Source organism: Accipiter gentilis, chromosome 11 (genome assembly GCF_929443795.1).
Source record: "Accipiter gentilis chromosome 11, bAccGen1.1, whole genome shotgun sequence".
In the NCBI taxonomy this organism is placed as follows: Eukaryota; Metazoa; Chordata; class Aves; order Accipitriformes; family Accipitridae; genus Astur; species Astur gentilis.
The window spans coordinates 22,645,011-22,658,886 of NC_064890.1; the positions used below are offsets into that span (position 1 = coordinate 22,645,011).

The window sequence follows — 13,876 nt, forward strand, 5'->3', positions numbered from 1 at the left end:
GTAGATTACTCACTGTTTCCAAATACATTAATAATTTGTTGGCACAGCTGCTCCTTCTCATTTCCTTACAATTAAATGGACAATACCAAGTGTTAGAAACAAGCAATGACCTGTATTAATTTTGCCAATGTATGCAACGGGGTTAAAATAGTTGTGTAGTTAGAACACCTGATTGATAATAACAGTTAATGGTCCCCATCAAAAAGACTGCAACCTGCATGAACAAAAACTGATGGAAAATGAAGGAGTTTCACTTACCTCCTTGCCTTTTCTCCTTTCCTTTTCCTTTCATGTCTGTACTTGGACATGTGATGCAGGGCTGGCTAGAGACTACCTGGATGAGAACTCTTTCTCCCCTTCATTTGCTTGAGCTGTCTGTCTCCCTGGAATTGTCTTCACTCTGTGGTAGCAAAAATGGAAAGGCCAGCTTAACTCCCTGTTAAGCATCTGCAAAGGAACCTTTGCAGTGAAAGGCACGTGCATCTCTCCAGAACAAGACACAGACATCCGACCCACGCTGCGGGGAGAGGGGAGCTGTGTACTCATAACCCTGTACAGAATCACAGACCCACAAGAAAACAAGCTGGAAGCTGCGTAGGGTGGTTGTGAACCAGCATTGCTTTCCCTAACCGCGACTTGTCTCCTTCTTATTCCGCAGACGGGTGCAAACTGCTCTGCTCTGTTCCTTCTGCATTTCTCTACCTCCTGGAACATGGCCTCTCTCTTTTGCCTCTGCCGCAGTATCTTCCACAGCTCTCTGCCTAAACTCCCTCCAGAGGAGCAGCAGTATGCTCAGCCTTCTGGCAGCACAGCTTATCTTGCAGATCTCAGATCTCATGCAGAACCCACCCAGCTACAACTCCTTTACAAGAGAAGGAATCCCTCCAGTACTACTTCTGTATGTCAAGATGTAAGGTTAAAACCTTCCTTCCTCTTAATATACCATTTATTTGAAGGTTGATGCACAGAAATAGCAAAACAACAATTGAGCATAACCAAATGCTCTGAGCAACTGCAAAATTACAACATGAGCGTTTTCCTTTATTTTTCATTAAAGAAAAATCTGACATCCTGTAGCAGAGGAGACAACGTGGTATCCTAGGGGTTAGAGCACTTCCCTGGGAAGTGAAATATCTGACCTTTAGGGTCTCTTCACCCTGAAGAATTTGAATATGTACTTCTCAATAAAATGCCTAATCATGCTACAAAATAGGCTACAGCAGCAGTGTTCTCTGTCCGTCCTGCTGAAGCAGAGCCAATGTACAGCACTGAGTGCAAGATTAATGGGACCAGGGAGAGGGGACAAGCAATAGGTGACCTGTGTGTAGCACAGTGAGGACTCCCAGCAGTTTATGAGTCCTGGAGAGTTTTGTTCCTTGCTCCAAACAATACTTAGATATTTTAGCTTGTCATGCCCAAAACAAGCAGGACTAGCAGCAGAAATCAGGGCTCTTGCCCCTTCACTTAGGGTTTAATTAAAAAAAAAAAAAAAAAAAAAAAAAGCCATCATCATCTCGTCTGTACTTCCTTGTTCATTTGCATTAGGAGTTTACTTCTACTTTAAATGCTCCTTGCTACACTGAACTAGAATTATGACGGCCTTCCATGTGATACTTAATACCACTGCCTGGCAGGATGAAGCCTTTACTTTGCAAGCTTTAGAGTGGAATTTGAAAGAATGTTGCTGATTGCAATCTGTACTGAGCAAAGCAGTTAAGCATGTGCTTTGCTTTCTTTTGTCAGAGTTTGAAATTTTGAAGCAAGAGACTAAAACAAGAAACAAGCTGTCTTCCGGCAACAGAAAGATACAAATATAAAGACACCATCAACTCAATACACAATGCATTTATGTCTTTAGTATCCTCTGAAGTAACACAAACTGCCAAAACTAAATTCAAATAAATTTTCAAGATGCTGTTTTCTTTGTTTTTTCCCTTGGTATTAGTTTCTGTACTTTGGTGGGCTCTGTCTGAATGTGTCTTCAATCTCACATTGGTAATTTCATCTCCAGGTCCCATGTGCTGTTGTACCCAACCTTTCCAATACCGTATGCGTTTCCCACCATGAGCAATCTGTATGCAGCTGCAGTCCCTGCTGCTGAAGCATTTCAGCACCATGTCTTGCTGTCTTCAGCCGCAGTATTGACCCCCCACAAAACATCCACGTTTGGACTCCAGACAGCCTTTTGGCTTGCACCACTCTAAGTTCTCTTGACTCCACAATGATCAATGCCATATGACATTAGAATAAAAGCACTAGGTGTGGAATGGTTGCTGGAGGTGACATTGATATGTCCCCTCTTAAGAGGAGGTGAACCTCCAGGGTGGGATGGGGTGGATATACATGAAATCTGTTCCATAATAGTTCCCTAAGCAACATAACCTGCAACCTTAGATGTTAGCAACACCAGGGGAGCTTGATATGCTGACTCTGAGAAACAACACGGAGGGTGGAGCAGAGTGGACACACCACAGCCAGGCTTTGTGATAGCACTGCAAGGATAGAGAACTGGAAATACTGGAACAAGAATGGAAGGTCCCTGCATTGAATCCACTGAAGCAAGGAGGTGAAACAATGGGGTTCTGTCAATGCTATGGCCTTACTTCTGATGTATATCGGAAGTGCCCAGTTCTGGAGTAGTGATGTGCTAAATCATGTTCTCTGGGTGAACTTTGCTCATTATAATGTCATTATAATACCAAAACACACCTCCATCCCAAAACCTACCCGCCTTCAAGGTGCATGAGCATGCACTCTGAATTTTCTCTAGCATATACATTCAAAAGTAAAGCGAGATTTTACACCAATCATAATAAAGGTATGTATGACTAGAGTCACTCAAGGTCCACCTAAAAATAAGAAAATTGTATAAAAGGGCTTAAGAGAGGAGGAATGCTAGGGAAGATACCATCACAGACAAATCAGAAGGACATCAGTGACTTCTGGGATCAGCCGACATGCTGAACCTCTCTTCCCCCCACAGGGACGCCTATTGGGTAAGATTCGAACCCTTGGTTATACCAAGTGCTTCCCCGGGAAACTTAGAAATCTCTATAGCATTTTTCCATAATTTAGTGTGCTTGTAGTCAACTATATTATTATTTGCACATGCTTTGCAGACAGAGTATTTATCACTGATAAAAAGAACCTGTACTCCTACTGCTTTAATAAACTGTACTGTTCATTAATCTAGCTGTGATAGTTCGTTGAACATGACCAAACTCCTTAAATCTGGCCATTCTAGTTCATTGAACGTGACTAAATTGAAAGTACAGTATGCTTTTTGTGCATCCGTAACCAGGATAGTTCAATATATTGACCACAACTGGACTTACAGTGCTGAATTGGGCCTCACTCAGCATCTAAACCTAGCCATCCCCAGCCCCTCTGATATCTGAGAATAAGCTGGAATGCAAGGGGGTTTATTTTCTGCCAAACTTCTTTACTGTTTAACACAACAACTAGGTCAATGTTTCAAAAAGTCCCACATCGAAGGACACAAAAGTATTCCCTGTTTCATTTTCTTGGTTGTTGTGGATAACTAGTTGGGAAGCTTTCAGGAAATGAAATGGTTTTAGCTTTTTGCATATAAAATGGCTTTTAAAATAATGATCATAGTATATTATGCCTCTGACTTTTCCTTTAGATTGGAGACCTAAGATGTAACTGATTAATGTTTATGACATTTATTGATTAATCAACACACCTCTAAGAGACTGATAATACCCTAACTGGCTAATGAACAAATGCCTAATATTAGTAATACTCATTCACAACTGTATCACTACAAACACAACAATTCTGAGTTACAGTTATATTGCCTGTTAGTTGTAGTAGTAATTCACAATTATATTACTATGAAGAAATTGTATATATCACATGCAAGCTCTATCACACTGCAGTTCTATTGCCTTCCCTTCTCCACGTAGTATTAGGGCACAAGCCCATCCCTTTTCACCCCACCCTTGCACGCCAAGTGTTTTGGACATAGACCTGGTGAGAGTCCAGCAGGTTGTCCCAAGAGTGTCGTCTAGCATCCTGGGGGGCTTGGGGCCACAGGTCAGCTTTACCACTGGAGGTGTCCACTCTTCTGCAACCAGAATATCGCACCCTTCTTTGTTCTCCACTGCATTATACCTAATGCCTATTATTTTCATTATTTCCTGTTTTTTTCCTATTTAATTATTTTAATTACTAGTGTTTATTTCCCTCAGCCCACTTTTTCACCATCTCTGCACCTCCCTTCCTCTGCCTAGACTCGTCCCAGACAAGTGGGACCTATTTAATGACCTGGCCCTAGGGGGTTTTTTCCTCAGTGGTCCCAATTCTGCTACATCCACACCCCAGTTTGGTGTTTCTAGCACTGTTTATCTAGGAAGTTTTGATACAGTATGGTATTACTCATACTGTTATCTAGATACTCCCAAGACTCCCTTCAGATCCTTTCGTTCAAGTTGGTTACATTTCATCTATACCACATGCTTTTTGGACAGAATTATGCTAACTCTGTTTAAGCCAAGTAGTTTCTTGTTTTATGCAGAGACAGCATGCACACCAGAGCAACAAAATAACCCATTTTGTGCTCACACAGTCTCTTTGCCCTTGAACAGTTTCAGTTGCCCTCCTAGTTCCCATGGCAGCGTTAGCTGATTTCGAAGCCCAGTGTTTGAGCAGAGCTCTTACTCACAGTGTGGCCCTGCACATGCCAGTGCTTCCACCCAAGTACATCCCTGCACATGGCAAGCAGACAGTGCAGAAGTCACTAAGAGAATGTCTTGCTACTTCAAAGCCTCACCACAGGCCTTTCTTAGCACAAGAGGACACAAGCAAGAAAGGACATAAAGAAGGCAGCAGAAATCAGTCTCCTACAGCCTGCACTGCTGACACAGTGGCAGATGATGGCAGTGGGAAAGAGCCCAGGCCACATCATGTCTTCCTGCAGCAATCTCTTCCTTCTTCTGCGCAGCAGGGAGAAGCTGAAGTAGAAGCAGAAGGGAGAGCGAGCAGCCAGCCAGCCCAGCACCCTGCTGTCACCAGCAGCCCTGCAGGGTCAGCACCATCTCCTGTCACCTGCAGGAGCCTCTTTTGCTTGAACGTATTTACCAACAGGAAAGGGAAAGGGACCTGGAATCAGTATTCCTGCTCCAAGCATTTTAATGAGGCTGGTTGTATAATCTCCTCAGACCTTCTCACTTCATCTGAGTGGAAGGGAGTAAAATTTGCTTTCAATCACCCACTTCTACTTGAGTAACAATATACAGCACAGTGAACTGAATCTTTTAAGGTCCAGTTGAATAGGTTTCCCCAGAGAGCTGCAGGACTGGGAGGATAAGAGACATAAAAAAGAGGAGGTCTGAAGAAAATATTGGACCGATACTTGTTGAAGATGGTCATCTGGCTAATAGGGATGAAGAAAAAGTGGCTGCATTCAATGCTTTCTTTGCCTCAATCTTAGTAAGACTGGGCTGCCTGGTCCCCTGAGTCAGAGGACCACAAGTGTGGGAACAGTGACTCTCCATTTGTAGTCACTGACATTGTAAGGGACCAGCTGTATCACCTTGATGTTCACAAGTCCATGGGGCCTGCATTGGGTTTTTGTGGCAGGGTTTTGGTAGTGGGGGAGGGGGCTACCTTGAGAAGCTGCTCGAAGCTTCCCCAGCTCCAAGTTGGACCTGCCTCTGGCCAAGGCTGAGCCCATCAGTGACAGCGGTATCGCCTCTGGGAGAACAGAGTTAAGAGGGGGAACCTGCAGCAAGGAGGGGGTTGGGATGTGAGAGGAACCCCTCTGCAGACACCAGGTCAATGAGGAAGGAGGGGAGGAGGAGCACCAGAGGAGCAGATGCCCATCTGCAGCCTGTGAAGAACCCCACGCCAGAGCAGGTGGATGCCCCTGAAGAGATGTCCATGACTCCATGGGAAAGCCCGTGCTGGAGCAGCCTGTGTCTGAAGATCTGTGGCCCGCAGAAAGGACCCACACCAGGGAAGTTCATGGAGGACTGTCTCCTGCAGGAGGGACCCCATGGTGGAGCAGGGGAAGAGTGAGGAGTCGTCCCCCTGAGGAGGAAGGAGCGGCAGAGACAACGTGTGATGAACTGACCCCAACCCCCATTCCCCATCCCCCTGTGCTGCCGGGGGGGAGGAGGAAGAGAACCCGGAGTGGGGTTGAGCTGGGAAGGAGGGAGGGGTAGGGGGAAGGTGTTTTAAGATTTGGGTTTACTTCTCATGACCCTGTTTTGATTTGATTGGTAACAAATGAAATTGATTTGGGGTTTTCTTCCCAAGTCGAGTCTGGTTTTTTGTCCATGACAGTAATTGGTGAGTGATCCCTCCCTGCCCTTGTCTTGACCCACAAGCTTTTCTTTATATTTTCTCCTCATCATCCCACAGGGGGACAAGTGAGCAAGCGGCCTCATGGTGCTTTGTTGCCAGCTGGGCTTAAACCATGACAGAGTCTGATGGGATTCATCCCAGAGTTCTGAAGAAGCTAGTGGAAGTTATGGCAGGACCCCTCTTGATCATCTACCAAAGGTGTTGGGAGTCTGGGGAGGTCCCTGCTGACTGGAAGCTAGCCAATGTTATTCCAATCTACAAGAAGGGCATGAGGGAAGACCCAGGGAAGACCTCTTAGTCTTAGTTAACCTCTTAACCTCAGTGCCTGGAAAAATTATGAAGAAGATTATACTGGGTACTATTGAAAGGCATTTGAAGAATAATGCAATCATCAGGCACAGTCAATAAGGGTTCACAAAGAGAAGTCCTGTTTAACTAATTTGATATCCTTCTATGATAAGGTTACCTGCCTAGTGGATAAGGGAAGGTGGTGGATGTAGTTTTTCTGGATTTTAGTGAGGCTTTTGATGCTGTGCCTCACAGCATCCTTCTGGACAAGTTGTCCAACTGTGGGATGAGTGGATTCATGGTGCACTGGGTAAAGAACTGGCTGAACAGCAGGGCTCAAATGGTTGCAGTGAATGGGGCTGCATCTGGCTGGCGACCAGTCATCAGTGGTGTTCCTCAGGGTTCAACTCTAAGGCCAGTCCTGTTCAATATATTTATCAATGATTTGGATGCAGGAGTTAAATGCACCATTAGCAAGTTTGCTGATGATACCAAACTGGGAGGTGCTGTTGACTCTCTTGAGGGACAAAAGGCCTTGCAGAGGGATCTAGATAGATTGGAGCATTGGGCAATGATTAATGGGAAGAAATTTAACAAGTCAAAATGGAGGATTCTGCACCTAGGACGGAGTAATGCCAGGCCCAAGCATAAACTGGGAGAGGAGAGGCTGGAGAGCAGCCCTGCAGAAGGGGATCTGGGGGTGCTGGTTGGCAGCAGGCTCAATATCAGTCAGTGGTGTGCCCTGGTAGCCAAGAGGGCAAACCACATCCTGGGGTGCATCAAACACAGCATAATCAGCTACTCAAAAGACGTGATTATCCTGCTGTATTTAGCATCAGTGTGGCCTCACCTTGAGTACTGTGTGGAGTTCTGGGCCTCACAATTTAAGAGGGCTGTGAAGGTCCTTGAATGAGTCCAGAGGAGGGCAACAAAAGTGGTGAAAGGGCTGGAAGGCATGTCCTATGAGGAGCAGCTGAGGAATTTGGGGTCATCTAGTTTGAAGAATAGGAGGCTGAGGGGCAACCTCGTTGCTCTGTACAGCTTCCTGAGGAGGGGAATTGGAGAGGGAGGTGCTGAGGTCTTCTCCCTGGGATCCAGTGATAGGGAATGGCTCAAAGCTGCATCAGGGGAGGTTTAGACTGGACGTGAGGAAGCATTTCTTTACCGAGAGGGTTGTCAAACACTGGAACAGGCTTCCTGGAGCGGTGGTCGATGCCCCAAGCCTGTCAGTGTTTAAGAGGCATTTGGAAAATGCTCTTAATAACATGCTTTAACTCTTGGTTAGCCCTGAATTGGTCAGGCAGTTGGACTAGATGATCGTTGTAGGTCCCTTCCAACTGAAATAGTCTATTCTATTCTAAACAATCCTAGAAGAGATCCATTAGCAAGGAGACATGCATTGCTGCAAAAAATACTTCACCAATGTCAGCAACAGTATCACATCCTACTGTTAAGTGTCACTTTTTCTTGACAGGGAGCACAGATTCCCCCCTTACTGCCAAAGCTTCATCTCGGTGCCAGCAGCCACAGCCAGGCTGCATTGCCAGTTGCCACTTTTCACTATCATCCGGCATCTCACTTCACTTTACTGCCAAAACCCTCACCTCAGTGCCAAGACCCACTGTCACAGCTCACTGCCATCTGGCAGTTCCCACTGCCAACCCCACACAGTCTTGTCTTACTGGGTGCATCTGCAAAGGAATGACTGCTCTCACCAAAGGCATGACTGCTGCTCACGTAGACAGACAGCAGTACCTGCAGAGCTGTGGCAGCACTAACTGCAAACCTAGCCTAGCAAACCATGGGAGTAGTTGGTCTGCACGAGGGCCACACTGCCCCCACCCCACTGCTTGGTGAGTGATGAGATTCCCAAGGTGGGCTGATGGGGCAAAGGCTACATGGATTAGAGTCACAGCCTTGGCTGAAGGCAAGAAACACCCCACAGCGGCTGCCCATTCCTTCTGCTCCTTGACGATGTTATCAGAGAAGCTGCATCCTTTCCATAAAGACACCCCAGGGGACTGCGTGAAGGATTCATGGTAATGTGACCGATGTTAAAACCACCAGATTAAGAGGCAGCAATTCCCAAGTGACTGGGAACTGTCAAGGACAAGGACAGCATGCAGTTGCCCTTGGGGAAATGGCTAAGCTGGGACAAACTGTAATATAAGAGACAGTGAGTGGGATTCGTGTGTAAACTCTGGACACCTACAATGTGAAAATGATTCATCTCATTTTGAAGAGGACCTCTGCATTTTGTCATATGAACTGCAGCATTACTTTTAGTTATTTCTCCTCCTACATGATTCAGGAACAGTGCTCTGCAATATCTAGCTCAGATGCCTTCACATTTGAACAGATAAATCTCACCCTGCACCTAGAGGTAGTGTACCCTCTGCTTAGAAGGCATATTCTAGACGCTACAGGTCTCCCCATCAGAATTTGCAATCAGTCTCTCACTTTTACTCATTTGCTTTTAAATTTCTGAACTTTCAGAACTTCAGAAAACAAGATTTTAAAAAGCCACACACTTTACCTTGAAGAATCAATATAGTCTGTATGATAATACCAAATGATTTATTCAAACTGTCTAAAAATAATGCTCCTTTTTTGATCTTTTGTTAGATTTAATGAGAATTCATTCACATGACTTTCCACTTTGATCTGTAAATCAATTTCTGACCCTACCAGCAGTTTGTGAAATATTTATTAGCACAGGATTATTATCACAGCCTGCTTATTGTCTAGATTATCCAGCAGCATACATGCCAGCATATTATTGCTGAGAAACTTGGCTATGGTATTTATCTGTAAATTATGGCAGTAATTTTCTGTGTCCCAGTCTCTGCCCTAGTACACGTTTCTGTTTACCCACATGTTTTGGTCTGACAGTGCTGTTCCATCTTGACTGTCTCTTTGGCCTGCTATACAGACATAATCTTGCCAAGGAAGATTACAAAATTGATATGATTAAATCAAATAATGGTATTATAATGAAGTAAGCTTCAAAAGAGAAATTTAAATTACTCGTGGATGTCACACTTATTTTAAAAGTGGAGTGTCTGATTTATGGTTATTTTTCTATGCCAGTAGGACTCCTTGCATATTAAATGTGAAACTAGATACAATTTAGGGGGAAGATACAATAAATGTCTACAAAAGCATATGTGTCATGGAAAAGATGAATAGGGATTGATTCAAATACCTTCCCATAACTGGGGCCCATCAAATTAAATTATGTTTGAAACAAACAGAAACTGAAACAAACGGTGGTGTTGATACAACAGGTTGTAAGCCTGTGGAATTCCTTAACAAGAAGGCTGTGGATGCCACAAATTTGCACAGTCCCAACAGGAGACCAGAAAGAATACTGTGAGAAGAGACCTTTTGGGGGTTATTACACCATCACAAGCTCAGGAAATGCCCTGAACATAGTTGAAAGATGGAGCAGTGGCAGGGGAAAGGCATCAACACAGGTTGCCTCATTTTTACGCTTCCTTAATTGTCCAGTTACAGCCACACTTGGAGATGTAATGAGGGACTAGAGGGACCCAGGATGGCTGCTCCTATGTTCTTAAAGTTTGTAGATGTTTACACTGAGCTTCCTCAGAAATGGTTGCTAGAGGCTGGCATTATCTCCTCACGGGAAAACACGAGTCAGCATCTAGATAGCAGGCAAGTGGTAAGGGCTTAGGCAGGGGAAGATAGGAGGAGAAATACCACAGGAAGCCTCTGAAAGCAAAAAGCAAGCAGTTGTTTTGAATTAAATAACTGGACAGGCAAAAGAAAGGATTCAAAAAGGAGATGACAAAGTGAGGATTATGAAAATGGTCTTTCAGCAACGTTCTCAATGAGCAGGACAAGATTGTCAACAGCGGAGAAAAGCATAGTAAAATGACTACGATGTGGAAAGTCTGAGCAAAATTTTTGCAGAAGATTAGCTGTACTGCCTCAGGCTGTCAGTCCGCCTTGCTCAGTATCATCCCTCTGGCAGCAGCAATAACAAGTGCATAAGGAGTTTCAGTTGTTTGTTGTTGGAATGGAAAGCCAGTATGTTAGGGGCTGATAAAAATACATGCACAGCCCAAATACAGCTATGGCAAGAGAATTTGTTGCATCCCTCCATCACCGCAGTTAGGAAAGATTGCTGAGATGGTACCTCTCTTCCCCGTCTTCTGCCCATGAGGCAGATACTGCGTGTTGGTCCTTACAGAGGACCAACAAGCCACAGAGCCTATGGAAGGTGAGGAGCAGGGAAGATGAAACAAGTGATGGTGACAGCTTCAGGTTTAGGCTCTCCTGCCTTCTCATCCTCAGTGCTCTTCAGCAGCATGTGGCACTGACAGCTTTGTGTCTGCTGCCTGGGATCCTTCATCAGGGCATCCTTCTTGCCTTGCTCATTACCCCCCTCCCTGGATGGAAGGACCCCTGCCAAGAAGTACTATTTAATTTTGCACCAAATATTTAAACTTGAATAACAAGCAGGACCATCATATTGTTCACAGTGGCTGCAGAGTGGGAAATTTCAAGGAAAAGATGAAAATCTCTGCCTTACTCATGCTACGTTGCAGATGACAACTGCGAATCTTTGAGAGAAATGTCAGCAATACTTGTTTAAGCGCATCTCTGGTTTTCATCTAAGTACTGCTAAATATAAAATCCGTAAACAAGTTAAGAAAGAGGAACTGTGACCTGAAGCTTCTGACTGAACGCCATAGCTGCTGGCTATGATGCAGCACGTACATCCTCCTTTGATGCCGTGTGGTCCGGCTTTTGCTCAGAGAGAGATAGTACGTGCTCCGTCCCCAGCCCATTCCAGACATGGTCAGCAAGGTCTGCTCCCCTCTGTGAAGATACAGGCCCGAACCCCATTAGGCTGAGGCAAGCCGAAAGCTGCCCTCTGCGTTTCTGGCAAGCTCTCCACCCCTCGGGCTGCTTTATCAGGCACGACTAACCCCACATGAGCTTTAAAAAGCAAGCAGCTGGAAGGGTTTCTGACGGGAGCACCTACACCCTGACGTGCCCGCAGGTTCCAGACCTTCAGGGCGCAGCCTGCTCGGGTGAGGGTCTCCCTTTCCCTCACGGCCGCCACCCCCCGCTCCCCCTTCTCACAAGCCACCGGGGCCTGAGCTTCCCTGTGTGCGCTGCGGGGCGGCCCGGGGGCAGGAGACGGGAGGGCAGCCCGGGCCTCCTGCGGTCAGGGTCACCCGCCCCGGCTGCCCCCAGGTCTCCCGCGGGGCCTCCCCCCGCCCTCCTCCTCCTCCTCCTCCTCCTCCTCCTCCTCCTCCTCCTCCTGCTCCCCCCGCCCGCCTCGGCGTCCCTCAGCGGGCGGCCGCGGCCGCCGAGCCCGCCCGGCCCCGCGCGCCCCCCGAGCCGCGCCGGCGCATGCGCGCTGCCGCCGCGCGGTGGCTCCTGCGGGGACGCGGCCGCCGCCGCAACGTGTTGCACGCCGCAGCCTCGCATGGGTTGTGCCCGTACCGGCTGCCTGCGGCCCCGCCGCTGCCGGCCGCCCTGCTGCGGCTGCTGCTCCCAGCTCGGCAGGCTCCAGCTGTTCACTCTAGAACCTGAAAGGACCTCTGCGTTCTCGCAAATTCATTCCGGTGCTGCTCTCGCCTCCTCCTCCTCTTCCTCCTCCTCCTCCTCCTCCTCCTCCTCCTCCCCACGGCTGCTGCAAGCCCCTTCTTGAATTGCTCCGCACGTTACCGCTGCTTGGTGCAGGCGGGCATTTCCATGCAAGCGCCAGCCGCCCGCCGCAATAACACGCGTCGACCCATCACTCGCCTCCCGCTCCGAATCCGGAGCGATTCCGTTACTTGCGGAGGTGCGGGGACCGTTTTCCGGCAGGAAGGTCCAGTCTAAGTTTATTTGCGGCTTCCGCTCTTATTTGCGAGTCATCGCTTTTGCTCACCACCCCCCGGGAACCGAGGGAACCGAAGTCGCCAGGTAAATGCCCTCCTCCTTGCCCGCAGCACTTCCAGCGAGGCAGCTCCGCTCCGTCCTGCTGCGTGGCTGCTTCGCCGCGATCGTACAGCACGAATCGCAAAGCGGGGGCAGCGCTTAACTCGCACGGCTGTCACCGGGCCGCTCTTGTCGTTGCCCGCCTCCCGCGGACACCTCCCTGCCCGGCTCCGGGGAGAGGGGAGGCTGCCTTGCGTTGCACGGCCGCCGCCGCCGCCGCCCAGCCGCTGCGGGGCTTGCGGGCGCCCGGCCGCGTCGTTATTCCGGCCCGCCCGCGCCGCTTCTCCCCGCGGCTGCGGGGGGCGAGCGGGGGGGATGATGCCCCCGCCGGGCTGTCGGCCGGGGAGCCGCGCGCGGGGCCCGGCGGGAGGCCGGGGGTAGCGGCAGCGTTCCCGCCGGCCCGAAACGCGGTGCCGCTGCGGCGGCGGAGCCCGGCCGCGGCCCCGCCGTTACCGCTGTCGGTGTTGTCCCCGCAGGCCGGGCGGGGGCCGCCCGCAGCCAGCCCGCCGCAGCGCGCCGCCCGTCCCCGGGGAGGCCCGGCGGCGCGAGGCCGCCCGCCGCCGCCGCTTATGCAACACATCATCGATAACCACCCCGACATGGCCACCGCGCTGCTGGCGGGCGAGAAGCTGAAGGAGCTCATCCTGCCCGGGCAGCAGGACGACAAGGCGGGCGCGCTGGCGGCTCTGCTCCTCCAGCTGAAGCTGGAGCTGCCCTTCGACCGCGTGGTCACCATCGGCACCGTCCTCATCCCCATCCTCCTCGTCACCCTCGTCTTCACCAAGAACTTCGCCGGTAAGGGCGGCGGGGCGCCGGCAGCGGGCGGGGTGGGCGCGCCCTGACGGCCGCTGAGCGGGACGCTTGGGGCCTTGGCGGGCGGCCGCCGCCCCTCGCCCTGGCGCCTTGGCAGGCGGCGGCGGCGTCGCGGCGGCGGCCGCTCCCTAGCAGTCGCCTGTGCTGAGGAGGAGGCGGCCGCCGCCCCTCCCTTCGCGCCTCGGTGGGCGGGGGCGTCGTCGTCGCGCTGGCGGCCGCTCCCCAACGGCCGCCGGCGCTGAGGGAGCGGGCAGCTGCCGCCCGGGTGGGTGGGTGGGTGGGTGAGCGCCTTTTCCTGCCGGTGGGGAGGGTGCCCCGGCCGCCCCCGCTCAGCGAGCGGCCCCGCGTCGCTGACCTGCAGGCAGCGACGGCACGGGGAGGTGTCCGCTGCCCTGCAGCGGCTGAGGGCTAGTGCGGGAGACGCGGGGTGCGGTTTTATCCTCCTCGAGGCGGATCCGGGACAGGTCCTGAGCTGGACCCTGGCTGA

The 13,876-nt window shown here is 49.7% G+C and overlaps 1 protein-coding gene and 1 long non-coding RNA gene across 6 annotated transcripts in view; one reads left to right on the plus strand and one right to left on the minus strand.

Moving 5' to 3' along the window:
- LOC126044598 (uncharacterized) overlaps positions 1–12,534 on the minus strand; it is a 27,609-nt gene extending 15,075 nt beyond the window's left edge. Inside the window, exons 1-2 of the long non-coding RNA XR_007507734.1 lie at positions 12,432–12,534; positions 259–400 (exon numbers count right to left, since the gene is read on the minus strand). This is a non-coding gene — a long non-coding RNA (uncharacterized LOC126044598). The remainder of the gene's footprint in view (positions 1–258; positions 401–12,431) is intronic.
- The window catches only part of PANX2 (pannexin 2), a 24,299-nt gene continuing 22,869 nt past the window's right edge, over positions 12,447–13,876 (plus strand). For 2 of the 5 annotated variants that reach the window (XM_049814484.1, XM_049814488.1), the window contains exons 1-2: positions 12,447–12,561; positions 13,053–13,371. In XM_049814484.1, the coding sequence (XP_049670441.1) occupies positions 13,146–13,371 (226 nt within the window). In that variant the 5' untranslated portion in view covers positions 12,447–12,561; positions 13,053–13,145. Of the gene's footprint in view, positions 12,562–12,932; positions 13,372–13,876 lie in introns of those variants that run through there. The other 3 variants (XM_049814486.1, XM_049814485.1, XM_049814487.1) reach the window with 3 other exon arrangements.